The 17,399-nt window shown below is 49.8% G+C and overlaps 1 protein-coding gene and 2 pseudogenes across 1 annotated transcript; 1 reads left to right on the top strand and 2 right to left on the bottom strand.

Annotated features, from left to right (window-relative positions):
• Positions 1-2,896: 2,896 nt before the first annotated feature.
• Positions 2,897-5,548, top strand: LOC123071943 (subtilisin-like protease SBT1.5; annotated as a pseudogene).
• Positions 5,532-8,831, bottom strand: LOC123071944 (signal peptide peptidase-like 3). The gene is made up of 14 exons (XM_044495521.1): positions 8,499-8,831; positions 8,225-8,404; positions 8,046-8,157; positions 7,807-7,926; positions 7,561-7,685; positions 7,264-7,455; positions 7,140-7,174; positions 6,890-7,046; positions 6,739-6,792; positions 6,547-6,639; positions 6,300-6,439; positions 6,139-6,209; positions 5,962-6,042; positions 5,532-5,854 (listed from the first exon to the last, which is right to left on the bottom strand). The coding sequence occupies exons 1-14, from the start codon at positions 8,790-8,792 to the stop codon at positions 5,790-5,792; spliced, it is 1,719 nt and encodes a 572-aa protein (XP_044351456.1). The 5' UTR covers positions 8,793-8,831; the 3' UTR covers positions 5,532-5,789.
• Positions 8,832-10,936: 2,105 nt separating this feature from the next.
• LOC123071942 (cysteine-rich receptor-like protein kinase 2) lies at positions 10,937-17,111 on the bottom strand (annotated as a pseudogene).
• Between the last annotated feature and the right edge of the window lie 288 nt (positions 17,112-17,399).

Below are 17,399 nucleotides of genomic sequence, written 5' to 3'. Positions count from 1 at the left end.
ATCCGAGTGTCCCAACCTACCGCAAGAAAAGTAGAAGTATGAAACTTGTTCATATTGTATGTCATACATATCCACTTTCTTCCTCCTTGCAGAAACGATGAGGATCCATGATACGTCTCCAACGTATCTATAATTTTTGATTGCTCCATGCTACTTTATCTACTGTTTTGGACTATATTGGGTTTTATTTTCCACTTTTATATTATTTTTGGGACTAACCTATTAACCGGAGGCCCAACTCAGAATTGCTGTTTTTTGCCTATTTTAGTGTTTCGAAGAAACGGAATATCAAACGGAGTCCAAACGGAATGAAACCTTCGGGAACGTGATTTTCTCACCGAACGTGATCCATGAGACTTGGACCCTACTCCAAGAAGTAACCGAGGAGGTCACGAGGGTGGGGGCGTGCCCCCCCTAGGGCGCGCCCCCTACCTCGTGGGCCCCCTGTTGCTCCACCGACGTACTCCTTCCTCCTATATATACCTACGTACCCCCGACAAATCAAATACGGAGCCAAAAACCTAATTCCACCGCCGTAACTTTCTGTATCCACGAGATCCCATCTTGGGGCCTGTTCCGGAGCTCCGCCGGAGAGGGCATCTACCATGGAGGGCTTCTACATCAACACCATAGCCTCTCCGATGAAGTGCGAGTAGTTTACTTCAGACCTTCGGGTCCATAGCTAGTAGCTAGATGGCTTCTTCTCTCTTTTTGGATCTCAATACAATGTTCTCCCCCTCTCTTATGGAGATCTATTCGATGTAATCTTCTTTTTGCGGTGTGTTTGTTGAGACCGATGAATTGTGGGTTTATGATCCAGATTATCTATGAATAATATTTGAATCTTCTCTGATTTTTTTTATGTATGATTGAGTTATCTTTGCAAGTCTCTTTGAATTATCTGTTTGGTTTGGCCAACTAGATTGGTAGTTCTTGCAATGGGAGAAGTGTTTAGCTTTGGGTTCAATCTTGCGGTGTCCTTTCCCAGTGACAGCAGGGGCAGCAAGGCACGTATTGTATTGTTGCCATCGAGGATAACAAGATGGGGTTTTTATCATATTGCATGAATTTATCCCTCTACATCATGTCATCTTGCTTAAGGCGTTACTCTGTTTTTAACTTAATACTCTAGATGCATGCTGGATAGCGGTCGATGAGTGGAGTAATAGTAGTAGATGCAGAATCGTTTCGATCTACTTGTCTCGGACGTGATGCCTATATACATGATCATACCTAGATATACTCATAATTATGCTCAATTCTGTCAATTGCTCAACAGTAATTTGTTCACCCACCGTAGAATACTTATGCTCTTGAGAGAAGCCACTAGTGAAACCTATGGCCCCCGGGTCTATTCTCATCATATCAATCTCTATCACTTTATTATTTGCTTTGTTTTTACTTTGCCTTTTACTTTTCACTTTGCATCTTTATATCAAAAATAACAAAAATATTATTTATCATCTCTATTAGATCTCACCCTCGTAAGTGACCGTGAAGGGATTGACAATCCCTAATCGCGTTGGTTGCGAGTAGCTATCATTTTGTGTAGGTACCAGGGACTTGTGCGTGGTCTCCTACTGGATTGATCCTTGGTTCTCAAAAACTGAGGGAAATACGCTACTTTACTGCATCATCCTCTCCTCTTCGGGGAAAACCAACGCAATGCTCAAGAGGTAGCAATCCACCTCCTCAAAGGTTTCTCAACTTCAATGGTGATCCTGGCTCGCAGGAAGCCACCAGTGTGATCAAAACTAATGGATTGGGCATGTTTGTCCATCTGCTTAGCAATTGGTACCCACCAAGACTCATCCCTCGGATTATATGGTAAATTCACAACCCTAGCCTAGATTTGAAGCCTGTCGAACTTTATTTCGTCCGGTCTCATGCAGTCCTCAAACTCAGCCAAAACCACGGCATGCTTATTGATATGCCATGGCGATCCACCCCACTCGCGGTCCCGATAATGCTGGGTATCAAACTCTGCCACAAACATATTAACACCCACAGATCTGAACTTCAATCCCCTTGGGTTACCCCATGCCGGGCGCAAGGCGTTGGTGATGGTCTAAATATGGAACAAGTTGCGATGGAGGACTTTACCAGCCGCCAACCACCTCGCCGGTGCTCGCTCGACACGATCGTCGAGGATCAAAGGAGTAGCCTCTTCTTCTGATATGTCGAGTTTACCTAGGGCTTCCTCCAGTTTCTTCCTTGCAGCGCGCTCCGCGTCGGGCGCGCCCTCCGCCCCCTCGCTCGCAGCAGCGCCCTGGGCAGCCATCTTGCAGCGGTCCTAATCTCACCCCCGTTGACTGATCTCCGGGCGAAGACAAGTTCCACGTCAAAACCCTAGTCGCCACCAGCGCCGCCAGAGGGGTTTTGGGGAAAAAACTTAGGATCACCGATGCGAACTGAAAGCCACCAGTTGACGCTTGGTGCCCCAGTCTACTGAGACCTAGCCACATCTTTTTGTAAAAGTTGACAGATAAATGTTTGTGGTTATCTTTGTTTGTTCTATTGCCTTGGTTTGTTCCGATATATTTGGCCATTTCAACTGCAACACTTTCCATGGTTAGGTTTGTAAAAAAGAAGATAATTACTCTGTCAAGGTACTACTACCATCGCAGGAGACACCAAAGCGTGCCTACTCCTCCAGTACAAACTTCCAGGTTTTTCAACCCGTGACAGGCAAAAACAACACACGTCTGGACGTACAAACAAACTTTTTCTCCGAGCGGGGGCACGTACAAACAACGGGAGTAACGAACAACCCATCAAGAGTCCAAACGAGTGCTGACCCACCCACACGGCGGGGTCGGCCCGCCAAATCCATCCAAACCCACCACACACCTCTGCAAGATGACTTCAGTCCGGTCCGGTCCGGTCCAGCCCAGCGAGCCAGAGCCACACCGCCTCTCTCTGCTCCATCGTACGCCACGGCAGCAGCACCACCACCACGCTGTCTCCTTGACCTTTACTCGAGGCAGGCGCTGCGCGGCTTTCCCCTTCGCCGCTCCACTCCACTCCCTCTTCCCCAATCTCGCCCCCGATCCGCCATTGCGCAATGCCGCGCCATCTGCTGCTGCCGCTGCCGCTGCTCCTTCTCGTCGCCGCGGTGGGCGCCTCCGCCGGGGACGCCGGAGGGGAGAGGACGTACATCGTGCGGGTGGACGCCGACGCGAAGCCGTCGGCTTTCCCGACCCACGCGCACTGGTACGAGTCGGCGGTGCTGGCGGCGTCCGGGGGCGGCGGGGGGTGGCCGGAGGGCGGCCCGCTGATCCACACCTACTCGTCGGCGCTCCACGGCTTCTCGGCCCGGATGTCGCCGTCCGCCGCCGCGGCGCTGGCCGGCGCCCACGGGGTGGCGGCCGTGCTGCCGGAGCGCGTCCGCCGCCTGGACACCACGCGCTCGCCGCGGTTCCTCGGGATGCTCTCCTCCCCGCCCTCGGCCATCCTCGCCGACTCCGACTTCGGCTCCGACCTCGTCATCGCCGTCATCGACACCGGCATCTCGCCCGCGCACCGCAGCTTCCGCGACCGCGGGCTCGGCCCCGTCCCGCCCAGGTGGCGCGGGGTGTGCGCGTCCGGGCCCGGCTTCCCGCCCGGCTCCTGCAACCGCAAGCTCGTCGGGGCGCGCTTCTTCTCCGCGGGCTACGAGGCCACCTCCGGCCGGATGAACGAGACCGCCGAGGTCAGGTCGCCGCTCGACAACGACGGCCACGGGACCCACACGGCGTCCATCGCCGCGGGCCGCTACGTGTTCCCGGCGTCCACCCTCGGCTACGCGCGCGGCGTGGCCTCCGGGATGGCGCCCAAGGCGCGCCTCGCCGCGTAAAAGGTGTGCTGGGTGGGCGGCTGCTTCGACTCCGACATCCTCGCGGCCTTCGATGCCGCCGTCGCTGACGGCGTCGACGTTGTTTCTCTCAGCGTCGGCGGTGCCGTGGTGCCGTACTATCTCGACGCCATTGCAATTGGGGCGTTCGGCGCCACAGAGGCTGGCATCGTTGTGTCCGCTTCTGCCGGCAACGGCGGCCCAGGTGGTCTTTCTGTGACCAATGTGGCGCCCTGGATGACCACCGTAGGCGCTGGGTCCATGGACCGCGCCTTCCCGGCCAACGTGCGTCTCGGCAACGGCCAAGTGCTCGACGGCGTGAGCGTGTACGGCGGGCCGGTGCTCCAGTCCGGCAAAATGTACGAGCTGGTATACGCCGGGGCAACCAGTTACTCGGCGTCGACGTGCCTCGACGGGTCGCTGGACCAGGCGGCCGTGCGCGGGAAGATCGTGGTGTGCGACCGCGGCGTGAACTCGCGCGCCGCCAAGGGCGACGTGGTTCACCGCGCGGGCGCCGCCGGGATGGTGCTCGCCAACGGGGCGTTCGACGGGGAGGGCCTCGTAGCCGACTGCCACGTCCTGCCAGCCACCGCCGTCGGTGCAGCGGCCGGCGAGAAGCTCCGTAAGTACATCGCGTCGTCCACCCCGCAGAAGCCGGCCACGGGCACCATCCTGTTCGAGGGCACTCACCTCGGCGTGCACCCGGCGCCGGTGGTGGCGGCGTTCTCGGCGCGCGGCCCGAACCCCCAATCTCCAGAGACACTCAAGCCGGACCTCATAGCGCCCGGCCTGAACATCCTCGCCGCGTGGCCCAGCGGCGTCGGCCCGGCCGGCATTCCCTCCGACGGCCGGCGCACGGAGTTCAACATCCTCTCCGGCACATCCATGGCGTGCCCGCACGTCTCCGGCCTGGCGGCGCTGCTCAAGGCGGCGCACCCGACGTGGAGCCCCGCGGCCATCAAGTCGGCGCTCATGACCACGGCCTACACCAGGGACAACAGCAACGGCACCATGCTCGAGGAGTCGACCGGCAAGGTGGCCGACGTGTTCGACTTCGGCGCCGGGCACGCGGACCCGATGCGCGCCATGGACCCGGGCCTCGTCTACGACATCGCGCCCGCGGACTACGTCAACTTCCTCTGCAACCTCAACTACACGGAGCAGAACGTCCGGGCGATCACGCGGCGCCGGGCCGACTGCCGCGGCGCGCGCCGCGCCGGGCACGCCGGCAACCTCAACTACCCGTCCCTGTCCGCCATGTTCGTCGCGGACGGCGGGAAGGCGAGGATGAGGACCCACTTCATCCGCACGGTGACCAATGTGGGCGGCGGCAGGTCGGCGTACCGCGCCACCGTGAGGGCGCCGGAGGGGTGCAATGTGACGGTGCGGCCCGACCGGCTGGCGTTCCGGCGCGACGGGCAGAAGCTCAGCTTCACAGTACACGTGGAGGCCGCGGCGCGGGCGAAGATGGAGCCCGGGAGCTCGCAGGTGAGGAGCGGGGCGCTGACGTGGAGCGACGGCCGGCACGCCGTCGTGAGCCCGATCGTGGTGACGTTGCAAGCGCCAGTGCAGTAGGCCGGCCGGCTCACTGAAAAGATCGATCGATCGATCGAGCAGGCCAAGTTAACACGATCTCCGGCATGTAGACCACGTACTGTACTTACTACTAGTGGTTATGATTTGGATCAAGAGCTTTTTCTTAGGACAGAGTTGCGTGCCATCTCGTCTTATACAACAAGTACTACTAACAGCTACTGGTAATATCATAACATCGCAGTATAAATACACGGTTAATTAACCTGCACCCTACATACAATTAACATATGGACACACTAACAATTGCTACGAAAATTACAGATGTTTCATCCTTCTTTTGCCGGATTAACTTGAGAGGATTTGTAGCTCTCGAGGCCACCGTACGCCCTGAGCATTGCAATCCATCCACGGTGATGCTCTCCTATGCCTTGGCGTTCCAGAGCTGGCTGAGCTCCCCTCTCTGCGCGCCCAGCGCAGCGATGGTTCCTGCAACATCAATTTCAGACCACAAGATCAACCCATAGTACATGCCAAGAGCTCGAGATTTCTAAAAGTCGGCGCCATGGCCGGACTGGGCTGCTTGGTGATGGTACCTAGCGTACAGGGGACGAGGTAGAGCAGGGCTGGCTGGCCGCTCTTCATCAGGTACAGGCCGACATACGTGCATGACAGCCCTGCATCGTCAAATTTGGGCTAGCTATCAGTTAGTAACAGCTTATGGCACTTGCAAAGGTGGTTATCTATCACGAGGTTCAGAAATTTGGACATACCAACTGCGTAGCCGATCATGACGTAGGGGAAATAACCGTTGCCCACGCCCTTCCCGTGCGATCTGTCAAATCTGCATCATGCAACCCAGGTGAATGTCGGCAACATTTGGTTCAAGAGGAATGGGGTTCAGAAACTCCTTCCGTGTGTGGTGTTTTATTACCTGAAGCTGAAGGCGACGAGGAGCCCTGGGAAGAGGATGTCGCCGAAGCCGATCATGTCGTAGCCGTTCCACACGTCGAACTCCTTGGGCATCTTCAGGACCATCGGCAGGCTCGGCCCGTTGTCCGTGCCCTTGGCAACCTACATCACATTTTTCACACGCGCATCGTAAGTACCAGATCGATCGCCTGCAGGCATGTGTTATCCAGGGATTTAGAGTTTGCTACTGCGGGATGGATGAAATGTACCGTGATCATGACACTCTTCTTGAATATCAAGGGCGAGATGAACACCCAGAATATGTCGTAGAGGAACGCGCTGATCAGAAGCGCCGACGCCACCTAAAACCGATCACATCAGAGGCCAGTACGTGCAAGATCGATGCAATTGGCAAGAGAGAGTACGTAGATAGAATGAATGAATGTCCATGGTGGTCTTACTTTTATGTTTGGCATTTGCACTATTTGCAACACGAGGATCATCATACCGATGCCCTGGAAAAGGAAGAATTAAGCACAAGTAAAACACGTGAAAATCAAATAAAACACCACAAACGGTGGAATTTAGCAATTTCCTTCATTTTTTACGTACCATGAGGTTCTGGCCAACCCAGGCGAACGGCGAGGTCTGGTGCGTCGCCCACATGATGACGATGAACAGCGCTATCGGCAGCACGACGAGCGTCACCGCCGTCACGTTCCCGACCGCCGGGAGCTTTATTTTCGTGTCGCCGCACTTCTTGCATGCTCTGTCCATCCACATCAAATTAAGATGACACAGAATGGTCCAAGAATTCAGATGAGTTTGAGATTTAAGTGTCATCGGGTCGTCTATACTGTACCTGACAATGAGTGTCGACGCGAGGAAGTGCAAGCCCTGAACGTGAAATGTACAGGGGCAGGCCGTCAGAAAAGCAAGAGATGAAACAAGCCACAATGGATCAAGACATCAAGTGAAGTGGTTACCTGGAGACCGCCGAGGCAGAAGAGCCCGACCATCAACCACGCGGACCAGATGGAGTTGAAGAAGAAGAGGAAGAGCAGGACGCAGGACGACACGATGACGAACACGAACGCCGTCTCGGCCTGCAGCTCCACGATCTCAGGCTCCTCCGTTTTGGCAGCCTCCTGGTCGCCCTCCGGAGGAGCCTTCTTCTCCTACACACACGCGGTCGGCCCAGCCGTTTCATCCATGTGATGATGCTGCCGCCGTGCGTGCATGAAATCTGTTGAAACGAAACGATTTTTGTTTTAATTTCTTACCTCCTCGCCGACGACGACGGCGGTCCAGACGGCGGCGCAGGCGGTGGTGCTGACGGCCATGAGCCAGAGGAACGGGATGGCGGCGTCGAAAGCCGCCTTGTTCGGCGAGAAGAGCTGCATCTCCACTGCAAATCAACCAAGCTGAGCCCGCACATAATCGGTCGCCGCAAACCACATGTAGTATACGAGTACGTAGTATATATATACGGCGACCAACTGATTTACGATGAGTTCAGGTCTCCTCACCCTTCTTCGCGCCGTCCATGGCCTCGAAGATCTTGAGCCCGTTGGAGCGCGACACGATCACGACCGGGATCTTGAAGTCGAGCGCCGTGTCGTTCTTGCTGCACACCATCTTCCCCACATCTGCCAGCCAGCCGAGAGAGCTCTGCTCGTCAGTCCCGCTCGCGCGCACCGATGCCCTGTGTTTGTTTGTGGCGTGCGTGCAGTTGTAATGGATGATGGAAATGGTGCAGATGACTGACCGTCGATGTCGTTGGCCATGACCATCGCCTTGGCGCCGCTGGACGCGGCCGCGTTCGCCTTCTCGAGGTACGTGCACTCGCCGCGCTCCGTCACGGCGATGTTGCCAGCCAGCTGCAGCGAAGGAAATGCAGTTCAGAACAGATATGTGGGCGTGTGTGTATGCTGTGCGCGCGCGCGCTGGCAGGGAGAGTTGTTTAATTGCCTGGGGGGACTTCTGGCAGCCGGTCTTGGAGCTGGGAATCACGGCGGGGAGCTTCGGGGCGGCGGCCGCGGTGTCCGGCACCATCCCGCCGAACCTCGCCGTCATCCCGATCAGGGCGCTCATCTGCTCGCCGTCCACCCAGTACATCACTTTCACCTGCGCGCACGCATGCATGCATGGGCGCGTAAACGTAATTAGTGAGCTCGCCGGGATGGATGATTGACAGTAGAATCGGTCGATCGGCGGGCACCTTCTGGAAGGGGTTGTCGCAGCGGGGGAGCTTGGGCGATTTGTCTTCCTCGAACTCGGTGTTGAAGCCTGCCGCGGCCGGCGCCCGGCACGCCAGGAGGAGGACGGGGAGGAGGAGGAGAGCGACGGCGCCGCCGCGGCCGCGGCCGCGGCGAGGGGAGGCGACAGCCATGGCTGGGTTGACCGGCGCGCGTAGGACCGGAGACGCCGTCGCACGCACGCACGTCGTTCGTCCCTGGCGATAGCGGACCTGCGCGGGCGCGTCGTCTGTGTGCGCGGGCGGGCGGGCATGCATGCGCCGTGCCTTGCGCTCGCCGTGTGCTATTTCCAGGGGGCGGCTACTTGCTCTGGTACCTGCCCGGGGGTGGCTGCCATTCGTCCGAACCCGATGCTCTCGCGTTAGTTTCGTCCTGAATTCGCATGCACGCGATTTTATGCATATATGTATAGCTTTTGTTGTTGTTGTTGAAGAAATACATATGTATATATAGCTTACATTGCTCTAGTGTAACATTTTCGGATTTCGTGAACCATCCTGTGATTGGATGCTTAGAAGGACACTGTTATCCTTATTCCACCAGAGTTCAAGTCTTAGCCTCGACATTGGTGTTCACATTTTCTTGAATTTATTTTAGTCTTCCGGCGATGTTCGTTCAGTTGAAGGAGACGTTTCCGTTGACTGCGAAGCGCCGGTGGTGACTTCATGCCGGCCTAGTCTCTCGAAGATGCTCATATGAGTAGGGCGTGCGGGCGCGCTTTGATAAGAATGATTGTATGTGAGCGATTTTGATTGTACTATGTTAGAAAAACATTTTCGGAATTCCTTTACTTTTTTCTTTTGCACAAGTAGGTTAAATTCATCACTTGTACTGTCGAAGAAAGAGTGACTTCTGAAATTTTATTGTAAGAGTGTTTAAAATCGATTTCCGTATGACACATGTGGTGCACCGTGCACATAAAATTAGATGATTTGAGAAATTTTGTAGCTTTGGTAAGTTGTGACCAACAAAATTGACAATAATTTTTTCTAATCATCCACAAACCAGAAGGCTTCAAGCCAATTTTTTTGTAAGATTTAGAAAAAATAGTGTGTACTCAACAATATTGAGTATGCATTGATCCATACATTCAAATTTATTGAATACCGTGTTCGAGATATATGATATTGAACATCATACTACATCTAGTAGTACAAGTATAGGCTAATGATATTTTTAGAGATTACGTGAGAAAAAATAATAATTTGCGAACGTATCCTCAATGCAAAGGAGTTCATAATCCTTTTACTACACTAGATTTTTGTTCTCCTCCTGATGAAGATTATGAGAACAATCATGTATCAAAATATTTCTGCGGTTGTATGTTTGTAATTTTTTAAATTTATCCCACTGAACTTATTGGCCATTTTCAATGTGATGTGCAGGCCTGGTGATGTGGTTCGGTTCATAGATTTGGTAATCATATGTACAATATTTGTATAACCACACATTGACAAACTTGAGAGTTGTCGTTGTGATCATTTTTGTGAAAAATTCTCTATCCCCTATTAATAGGTCGTTATGTCTTTGGTTGTCATTTAGCTCCACTTTATTTTGAATTCCTCATGCTTCTGTTTTGTCACTGCCAACTTGCTTAATATTCTCAATACTAGCAAAAGTTTCAAATAATAGTATAGCACCCATCGGTGAATATGATGATTTTAAGCAATTCTATGTTTCTTTACCGTTGAATGGTAGTACTATCATAAGTGGATGTAAAGAGTACTAAGAGCTTTTTAAATGGATCTGCAAATAAAAATATCTGATCACAAAGTCTCAACTTGAAGTTGATTTTGTAAGTAACAGGTGATAGACTTGATGTCTTGGAAAATTAATGGGTGATCATTCCCGATGTGTTCATGCCAGCATATTTCTCTTACGGAAATATCGAGGGTAAATAAATATTCATCCACGATATGGTCTTGGAGAGGAGGCTGAGGCCGCGACGTTGTGTGTCGTGTTGGAGGCCAGGGTCGTATGAGCACGGGCGCAGCCAGACGGCGACGGGCTAGGGCACTCTCGCCGTCGATGACACCCAGGGCCTGCGGGAGCACATGCAAGGCTGCCATGGAAGACGGTTTCCTTCGCCTATGGTGGAGACTAGTGAAACGACGGCGACAGTGACAACCCTCGTCTTTAGTTCTTCCTCTGCTTCTAGTCTCTGTTATGTTCTTTGTTGGCATTAGGCCGATTCCACTCCTCTCGTGGCCTAACCGCTGTCGGCAGAGAAAAGTGTCGATGACGTGTTGAAGCACAAGTGATTGATGGATAAATCGTTATCTTTATTGATGATGAAAGGGCTATATATACAACAAGAAAGCACCCATTGCATCGTAGCTTTTCGAGCCGGGGGAACGGAGCGACTCAGTTACGCAGGAATTATTCCTTAATTATTCCTCAGTTGCTGTTAACCAGGAATCATTCCTTAATTATTCTAATTATTTTTGTTCTTAACATATACAATGCCAATACCATGGCTAGCACACACTCCGCATGTACAATGATTGAGCTGTTGGACCAATCATATTTGAACACCTATCCCAGGTCCCAAAATCCAGACTAGCCTTGAAACGGCTGACAGTCTCATGTCACGTCGCCAGCGTCCTCTTAACCTCCTATTCAGGGGACAAATTGCATTCCAAAGCTTCAAGCCTCAAGGTAAACCCTTCCAAGCTCGCTTGTATAAGCCATCCACCAAGAGGCTAAATTTCGTGTTTTGACCTTTTTGGAGAAGTTGTTCGAGATCTGACCCTCGTTTGCAAAAACTTTAGGATCTGACCCTTTTCCTACCGCCGAGGGGTATGGCGGTAGGGTATAGCAGCCTATCGCCAAGACCCATGATAGTAAGGAACTTGACCACGTCAGCGCAACGCATCCCTACCGCCACAGGGGATGACGGTAGCATGTGTAACCCTACCGCCAAGGTGCCCGGCGGTAGGTGCTCACAGGCACTGTGTCTGAAACTTAGAATTATTTTGCGGTAGGGCATGCAACCCTACCGCCAGGAACCTCGACGGTAGGCTGTTATACCCTACCGCCATGCCCCTTGGCGGTAGGAAAAGGGTCAGATCTCAAATTTTTGGCAAACCAGGGTCAGATCTCGAACAGCTTCTCCAAAAGGGTCAAAACACAAAATTTTGCCCCACCAAGATGAGGGCTGCATAATCCATCTCCATCAAAACACAAAGCTAGCTCTCATCTTTGGCGCTCATCTTTCCAGCACCTTTCCCAGCCCTTTTTCGCTCCATTTGCGCTTCAACAGTGTACTGCTTTTGTAGCACCTGGAGCCTCTCAAGGAGTTCTTGGAACGAAGGGCGGCGTTGCGGGTCACTGCTAACAGAAAGGATAATCATACAACGGGATCGGGAAACGGTTGTTCAGTACCAGCGTGCAGAATGGTAGTATGTACCTGTCCCAACAACTCTGGATCATCGATGCCCACTGAGGATCCGTGTCCCCTGGAATTTCAAGTCTGCCATCCATGAAACCCACGGCTCCGACAACCTGCAACATAGGGGCCGCAAAGCTTGTGCTGTTACGTTGAAAATAAGAAGCAGAAAAGAAATTAAGGTTTCCTGCAACGATCACGATTTCGCTTCTTGGAAAACATTTACCATTTACCAGTAAGCAAGCATCTTCCAAGATTTTTGTTGGTTCCAAGACACCACAAAAAGGGAAAAACCAATATGCATAGTAAAAACGTACCTGCATTGTATTGCGCGTATCCCAGGGAATCTTCTGAGTAACAAGCTCCCATAGGACCACTCCATAGCTGAATACATCAGACCTATACTCAATAAAAAGGAAGAAATGAGTTATCATCCTTAGGCAACAAGGATATATATTGTTCAAGAATCCCCACGCTGAGCTTACTTTTCATTTGAAGGTTCACTCCGCAACACCCATCCACTGGGGCTGGATGTGGAAACCAGGTTATCAGGTACTAGGTTAAAGTTTATGACAAACTTGTCAGTCTGGAGAGTCCATGTCAAAAGGTCAAGTTTGCTTGTACTTACTGTTCCCTTTCCAGTTTTTGTTGTCAGAAATGTTTCAAGTTTCAGACGTGAAAGACCAAAGTCCGCAACCTAATAGAACCAAGTGAGATGAGACAATATAAAGTATGGAGAACAAAGCTTCATACTTACCTTTACATTCCAATTCTTATCAACCAGCAGGTTTGGCGATTTCAAATCACGGTGCACAATAGTGGGGATGGAATTGTGAAGATAGTTCATGCCCCTTGCCTGCAACAATATTAATTCTTCTTCTAAGAATCCACATGGAAAAATGTGTACTCCACAAAGAATATATCAAGTAACTTCTATCTTGATGGGTTAAGAGGGTTAAGGTAACAACAATACTGCACAAGATACCATGTTTGATAGCAGGTAAATCACATGAATCACGATTGACTTTTGGTGATATAATCTTCAGTTATGATCATATAGTAACATAATGTGTGATATAGCACAAGATACCATGTTTGATAGCAGGTAAAATACATCACCTATTTTCTGTTTCATTCTTCCATAAACTGAAGCTACAGATATGGCTTAGCTTACACGAAGTTCAACTTCGCTTTTAGGCAGTTGTAAAAAATATTTCTGTATCTATTCAACACATCTCTTGAGATCTTCAAGTGAAGAATGTTATCTAGTTCTTCTGCTACAACATGTTCATTTCTCAAAAGTTCCATGTATATTTGGCTGGATATTTCTTGATTCCTTAACCAGCTGTTAAAAGAAAATGCACTCACAATATCTATAGCCATGTTAACTCTCCGCCTTGGATCCAGCTTGCCAATGTTATTTTGGAGCAACCGGAACAAACTCCCGCTGCGTATGGGACTCAGAAGTGTTATACAGAGCAAGTAAAACAAAATGACCTCTTGTGAGATTCTAGAGTATACACAATTACAGAAGAACGCATAAAACTATATTTCCAATACCCAGAATGATTTAAAACCCATGGAAAATAAGAACAACTCCACCTAGTACAAAATCAATGCATGGTATGTCGAAAGTGGCTTTAGTATCAAACAAATAGAACAGGGGGTATTAGCACTCCCAACTTTTTCAACAAGAGGGGAGTATAAAACTCGGTGGTTGCTTACAGAACCTTGTGTGCCAGCTGTTGAGCCACCCATTAATCCTTAGAAATGTTCTTACTAGTATCAATAAGAAAGACATGTAGGAAGATGTACAGCATACCGTGGGAGAAATTCAGTAACAATACAAAGTGGTTGCTGCGACACAACTGCACCCATGAAAAGTATTATATTGGGATGTCGTAGTTTCTTCATCAATGATACCTACACATTTGAAGGATACAAATATAATCATGGCCACAAACTATGAAAAAGGGATCCCAGGATTTTGAAAGTTATCAATGTGGTGCTATTTGACCCACAAAAAACCAAAAAAAGTTAAGGTTTGTCAACACCATATTTTGTCTTCATATTTATCCATATGGGTACATTAACATAGAATAGCGAAAACGGTAACAGTAGGTTATGTGAAACGGAGTGTCGGAGTCCAGTCGCAATCTTGCACTTAGTTCCTGTGATGGAGTATCTGTCTCAATAATACAGTAGATATAATGTAGTTTCATTGCCATTATATTCAAATTCATGAGCAATTTAAGGTCAACAGAATTTTTTTGAGATGATGGTCAACAGAAATTGTATGTACATATAAATGTTCACCTCTTGTCTGAAGGTAGTCATCATTTCTTCTGAATATTCCTGCTTGGAGAATACTTTAGCTGCCACGTCCTACAGGAACATGGATAAATACTGAGAATCTGTTGTTAAGATGTAAAACTCCATTAATATTCATGCAACAGAAATGATATACCGACTTACCGAGCCATGCCACAAAGCATGATACACTGTTCCGCATCAACCTGTATGCATTGAACATGAAAATAGCACAGATGAGTACCAGATTGCATACAGTAGTCTAAGAATAGGGATATTACTGATAATTCTGTGTGATTATCTATATGGACTTTCAGGAGTAAACAAGTAGTACATGCATATCACTTGCAACTTAGAATCTCGGAATAGACACTCACGCCACTAGGACTACTGTAAAATCATGAAATTAACTGAACTGTTATGACTATTGAAGAGTAGAAGAAACATAACTGGTCTGAATTATGCCAACGATAAGAGGAGAATACACAAGCTTTTATTAAGAAGCATGAAGAGCGAGGAATTTAACTGACAAAAAACCGATTTGTACTATGCCTATGAGCTATTAAGATGCATGCATAGTGTGAATTACTGACAAAGAACAAACCGCTTAAGTAGTTATGATTACAAGCTACGGCTATGCCTAATACTAATGTTTTTGAAGTACATGTTAACCAAGAGATCTGAGTGCCTATAGATGGAGTAATTGCAAAGGGAAAAGTAACTACCTTGACCTACTTGTTCTCCAATTACTAGGTCTTCCCAGAAAACCTCATAATCTAAGTAGTCTGCTTCATAATCAATACTGCTGCTATTAGTACTCCAAGTGCTGCTCATGCTACTCGCACAGTCCTTGTTGCAATCCCACCAGGAACCTGAGACCTCATATTTGCAAGCCCGATTGTATTCGCTGTCTTGGCAGCCTGGAATTATGATAGGCTCTAGAACTGGAACTCTCTGAAAGGTCTGGTCATTCTCTGGCTTATCATGCAACTGTATTGAGTTCACGTTATTATTCCCAGAACCCCCATGAATTTCATGGCCTTTCCAAGGCCATGATATGCCCATCTTGGCCAACAATGCCTCAGCCTTCGAATTTAAAATCTTGTGAAATCCTACTTTTCCTTCTCCTGAATCATCACTAATTGTTTTGTACAACTCACCAGGGGATTTCTCTTCGGCCACAAAGGCACGATGCATTACATCCCCACCAGCGGTGTTTTCTTCACTTGATACCAGCTCGTCCTGGAGATCAAGTTCAGAATACTGTCCCTCAGAGCCACTACCATACTGTTTGTCGCTATCCTGACACGTCCTTGTCCGAGAACAAACTCTACTTGTAACACTGGTAACCTGAACATCAAGAAAAGAATACACTAAGAAATAAATGAAGAATAAGAACCAGAAATAGTAATTTCCATTTGAAATTGAACAGCAATAGAACTTACCAAAGTTACTATCTTGGAGGTCGTAGAAGATTGAAGAGAACCTTTGTTTAGTGAACCACTTTTAGGCTGGTTGTTAGCATGGAACTTGAGCCTTGCTGTACTTGGATAGGATTCCGCTGAACCTGAGGGACTACATATCTCCTCTAATGTCCGTAAATCATGCGAGATACCAATGAGGCCCACCAAGCTACCATCGTCATCGTATAAAAGGGTGTTCTGGCCAAGAATAAAAAACCTGTCTCCTGACTTGTTCTTAACAGGAAACTTCCCTCTCCAGCACTTCCCTGTAAATATAGTCTGGATGACGATTTTTGCTGAATTGTAGTCAGTAGGATGAACAATTAATTCAACGGCATTCTGACCAACTGCTTCTGATGCAGAATAGCCAAACAAATGCTCAGCATACCGGTTCCTAGATTACAGAACAAGAAGGAAGAATTTGGTAAAACATGCATTCATACCATCGAGCAGAGTCGACTGTGATTAGGAATGCCTATTACATAAATAATTGCCAATTACATGCATCAAGATATGCTATGTATTTTAATAAAGAAAACCGAAATGCACTTCGCACTAGGTAAATTGTCAGTTCTATCACTTTCAGCAACAGTTATTGCAGAAGTTTTCACTTTGCCCCAGCTCTACTACAATAAGAAGCAATTATCCCATTACTTTACTTCCAAAGTCATGTTTCAATGCAAGAAAACACCGTATCATGATCACTGGAACAAGCTAGAGAGTAGAGATTGCACTCACGCAGGACCGGATCAAGATATAGAACCCAAAGGTGGAAAGGGCGTACTCAGTAGCCAGGATTGCATAACCAAGTAAGCAAAAGCCCCATATCTGAACTTCAATCTATGCATGGCGCTCGGGCCAAACAGAAAGAAGAAGAAAAATCTATGAATAGAACTAGTCTAGCATTTCGTCAAGCACCTAGTGAACAATGAGTGTGCACAACCGAAACAACACAGGCAAGGGACCTCACCAGTACAAGAACTTGTCGTCGGTGCCAATGACGTGCACGGCCTGCCCCAGCGACTGCAGTACCCACTTCCAGTGGCAGTGCCTGCTGGCCAACCCGCCGCCGCTGCGGGCGACGACGCGTCGCGGCTGCGGCTGCGGCGGCAGCGCGCGGAAAGCGCGGCGCCCGGCGTCGGCGTCGCGGCGGTCCGTCGTGAGCTTGCCTATCTCCCGCTTGAGCTCGGCCTGGCCCTCCTCCAGCACCCGTATCTTCTCCAGCAGCGCGTCCGCTTCCATCGCCGGCGACGATCAATGCCACCGTACCTTTTCACCGGGGATGCCGCGATTAAATAACGGAGAAGATGTGGCTCCGAAGCTGAATCACATGGGAGGATGGGATCATGACTCTACTCAACCTAGGTGCAGGCTAGTGGGCAGCTCGTCGTCGCACGCATGCACTCAGGCCAACTCCAGCGCACGACCAGATGTCCGTTTTGTCCGGATTTTATATGTTTGAGGCAATGAGACCGTGTCCGGACCATTTCTCGGATGCGGTGGCCGTGCGTCCAACGCGCGGCCGCATCCAGGCCGTATCCTATCCGCATCCTTTTTCAAACGCCAATTCGAATAAACCACGCCCTAATTCAGGCCAGCGGACCTAGTTCATGCCGCCAACACAGCCAGCGGCTCCTACACGTCCTAGCCGGTAACACAGCCAACGGCCGGCAACACAGCCAGCCTATAAAAAATGAATAGTT

The sequence above is a fragment of the Triticum aestivum genome, chromosome 3B (assembly GCF_018294505.1).
Source record: "Triticum aestivum cultivar Chinese Spring chromosome 3B, IWGSC CS RefSeq v2.1, whole genome shotgun sequence".
Taxonomy (NCBI): Eukaryota; Viridiplantae; Streptophyta; class Magnoliopsida; order Poales; family Poaceae; genus Triticum; species Triticum aestivum.
Note: the sequence above shows the minus strand (reverse complement) of the source record. Positions and strands in the feature narration are given on the sequence as shown.

Excerpts from the sequence above, each read along its gene's own strand:
- LOC123071944 (XM_044495521.1), bottom strand. The coding sequence starts at position 8,792 with ATGCATGCCCGCCCGCCCGCGCACACAGACGACGCGCCCGCGCAGGTC. Across the intron at positions 7,456-7,560 it reads CCGTCGTCGTCGGCGAGGAG|GAGAAGAAGGCTCCTCCGGA; the intron begins GTAAGAAATTAA and ends GCGTGTGTGTAG. Across the intron at positions 6,793-6,889 it reads GGGTTGGCCAGAACCTCATG|GGCATCGGTATGATGATCCT; the intron begins GTACGTAAAAAA and ends TTCCTTTTCCAG.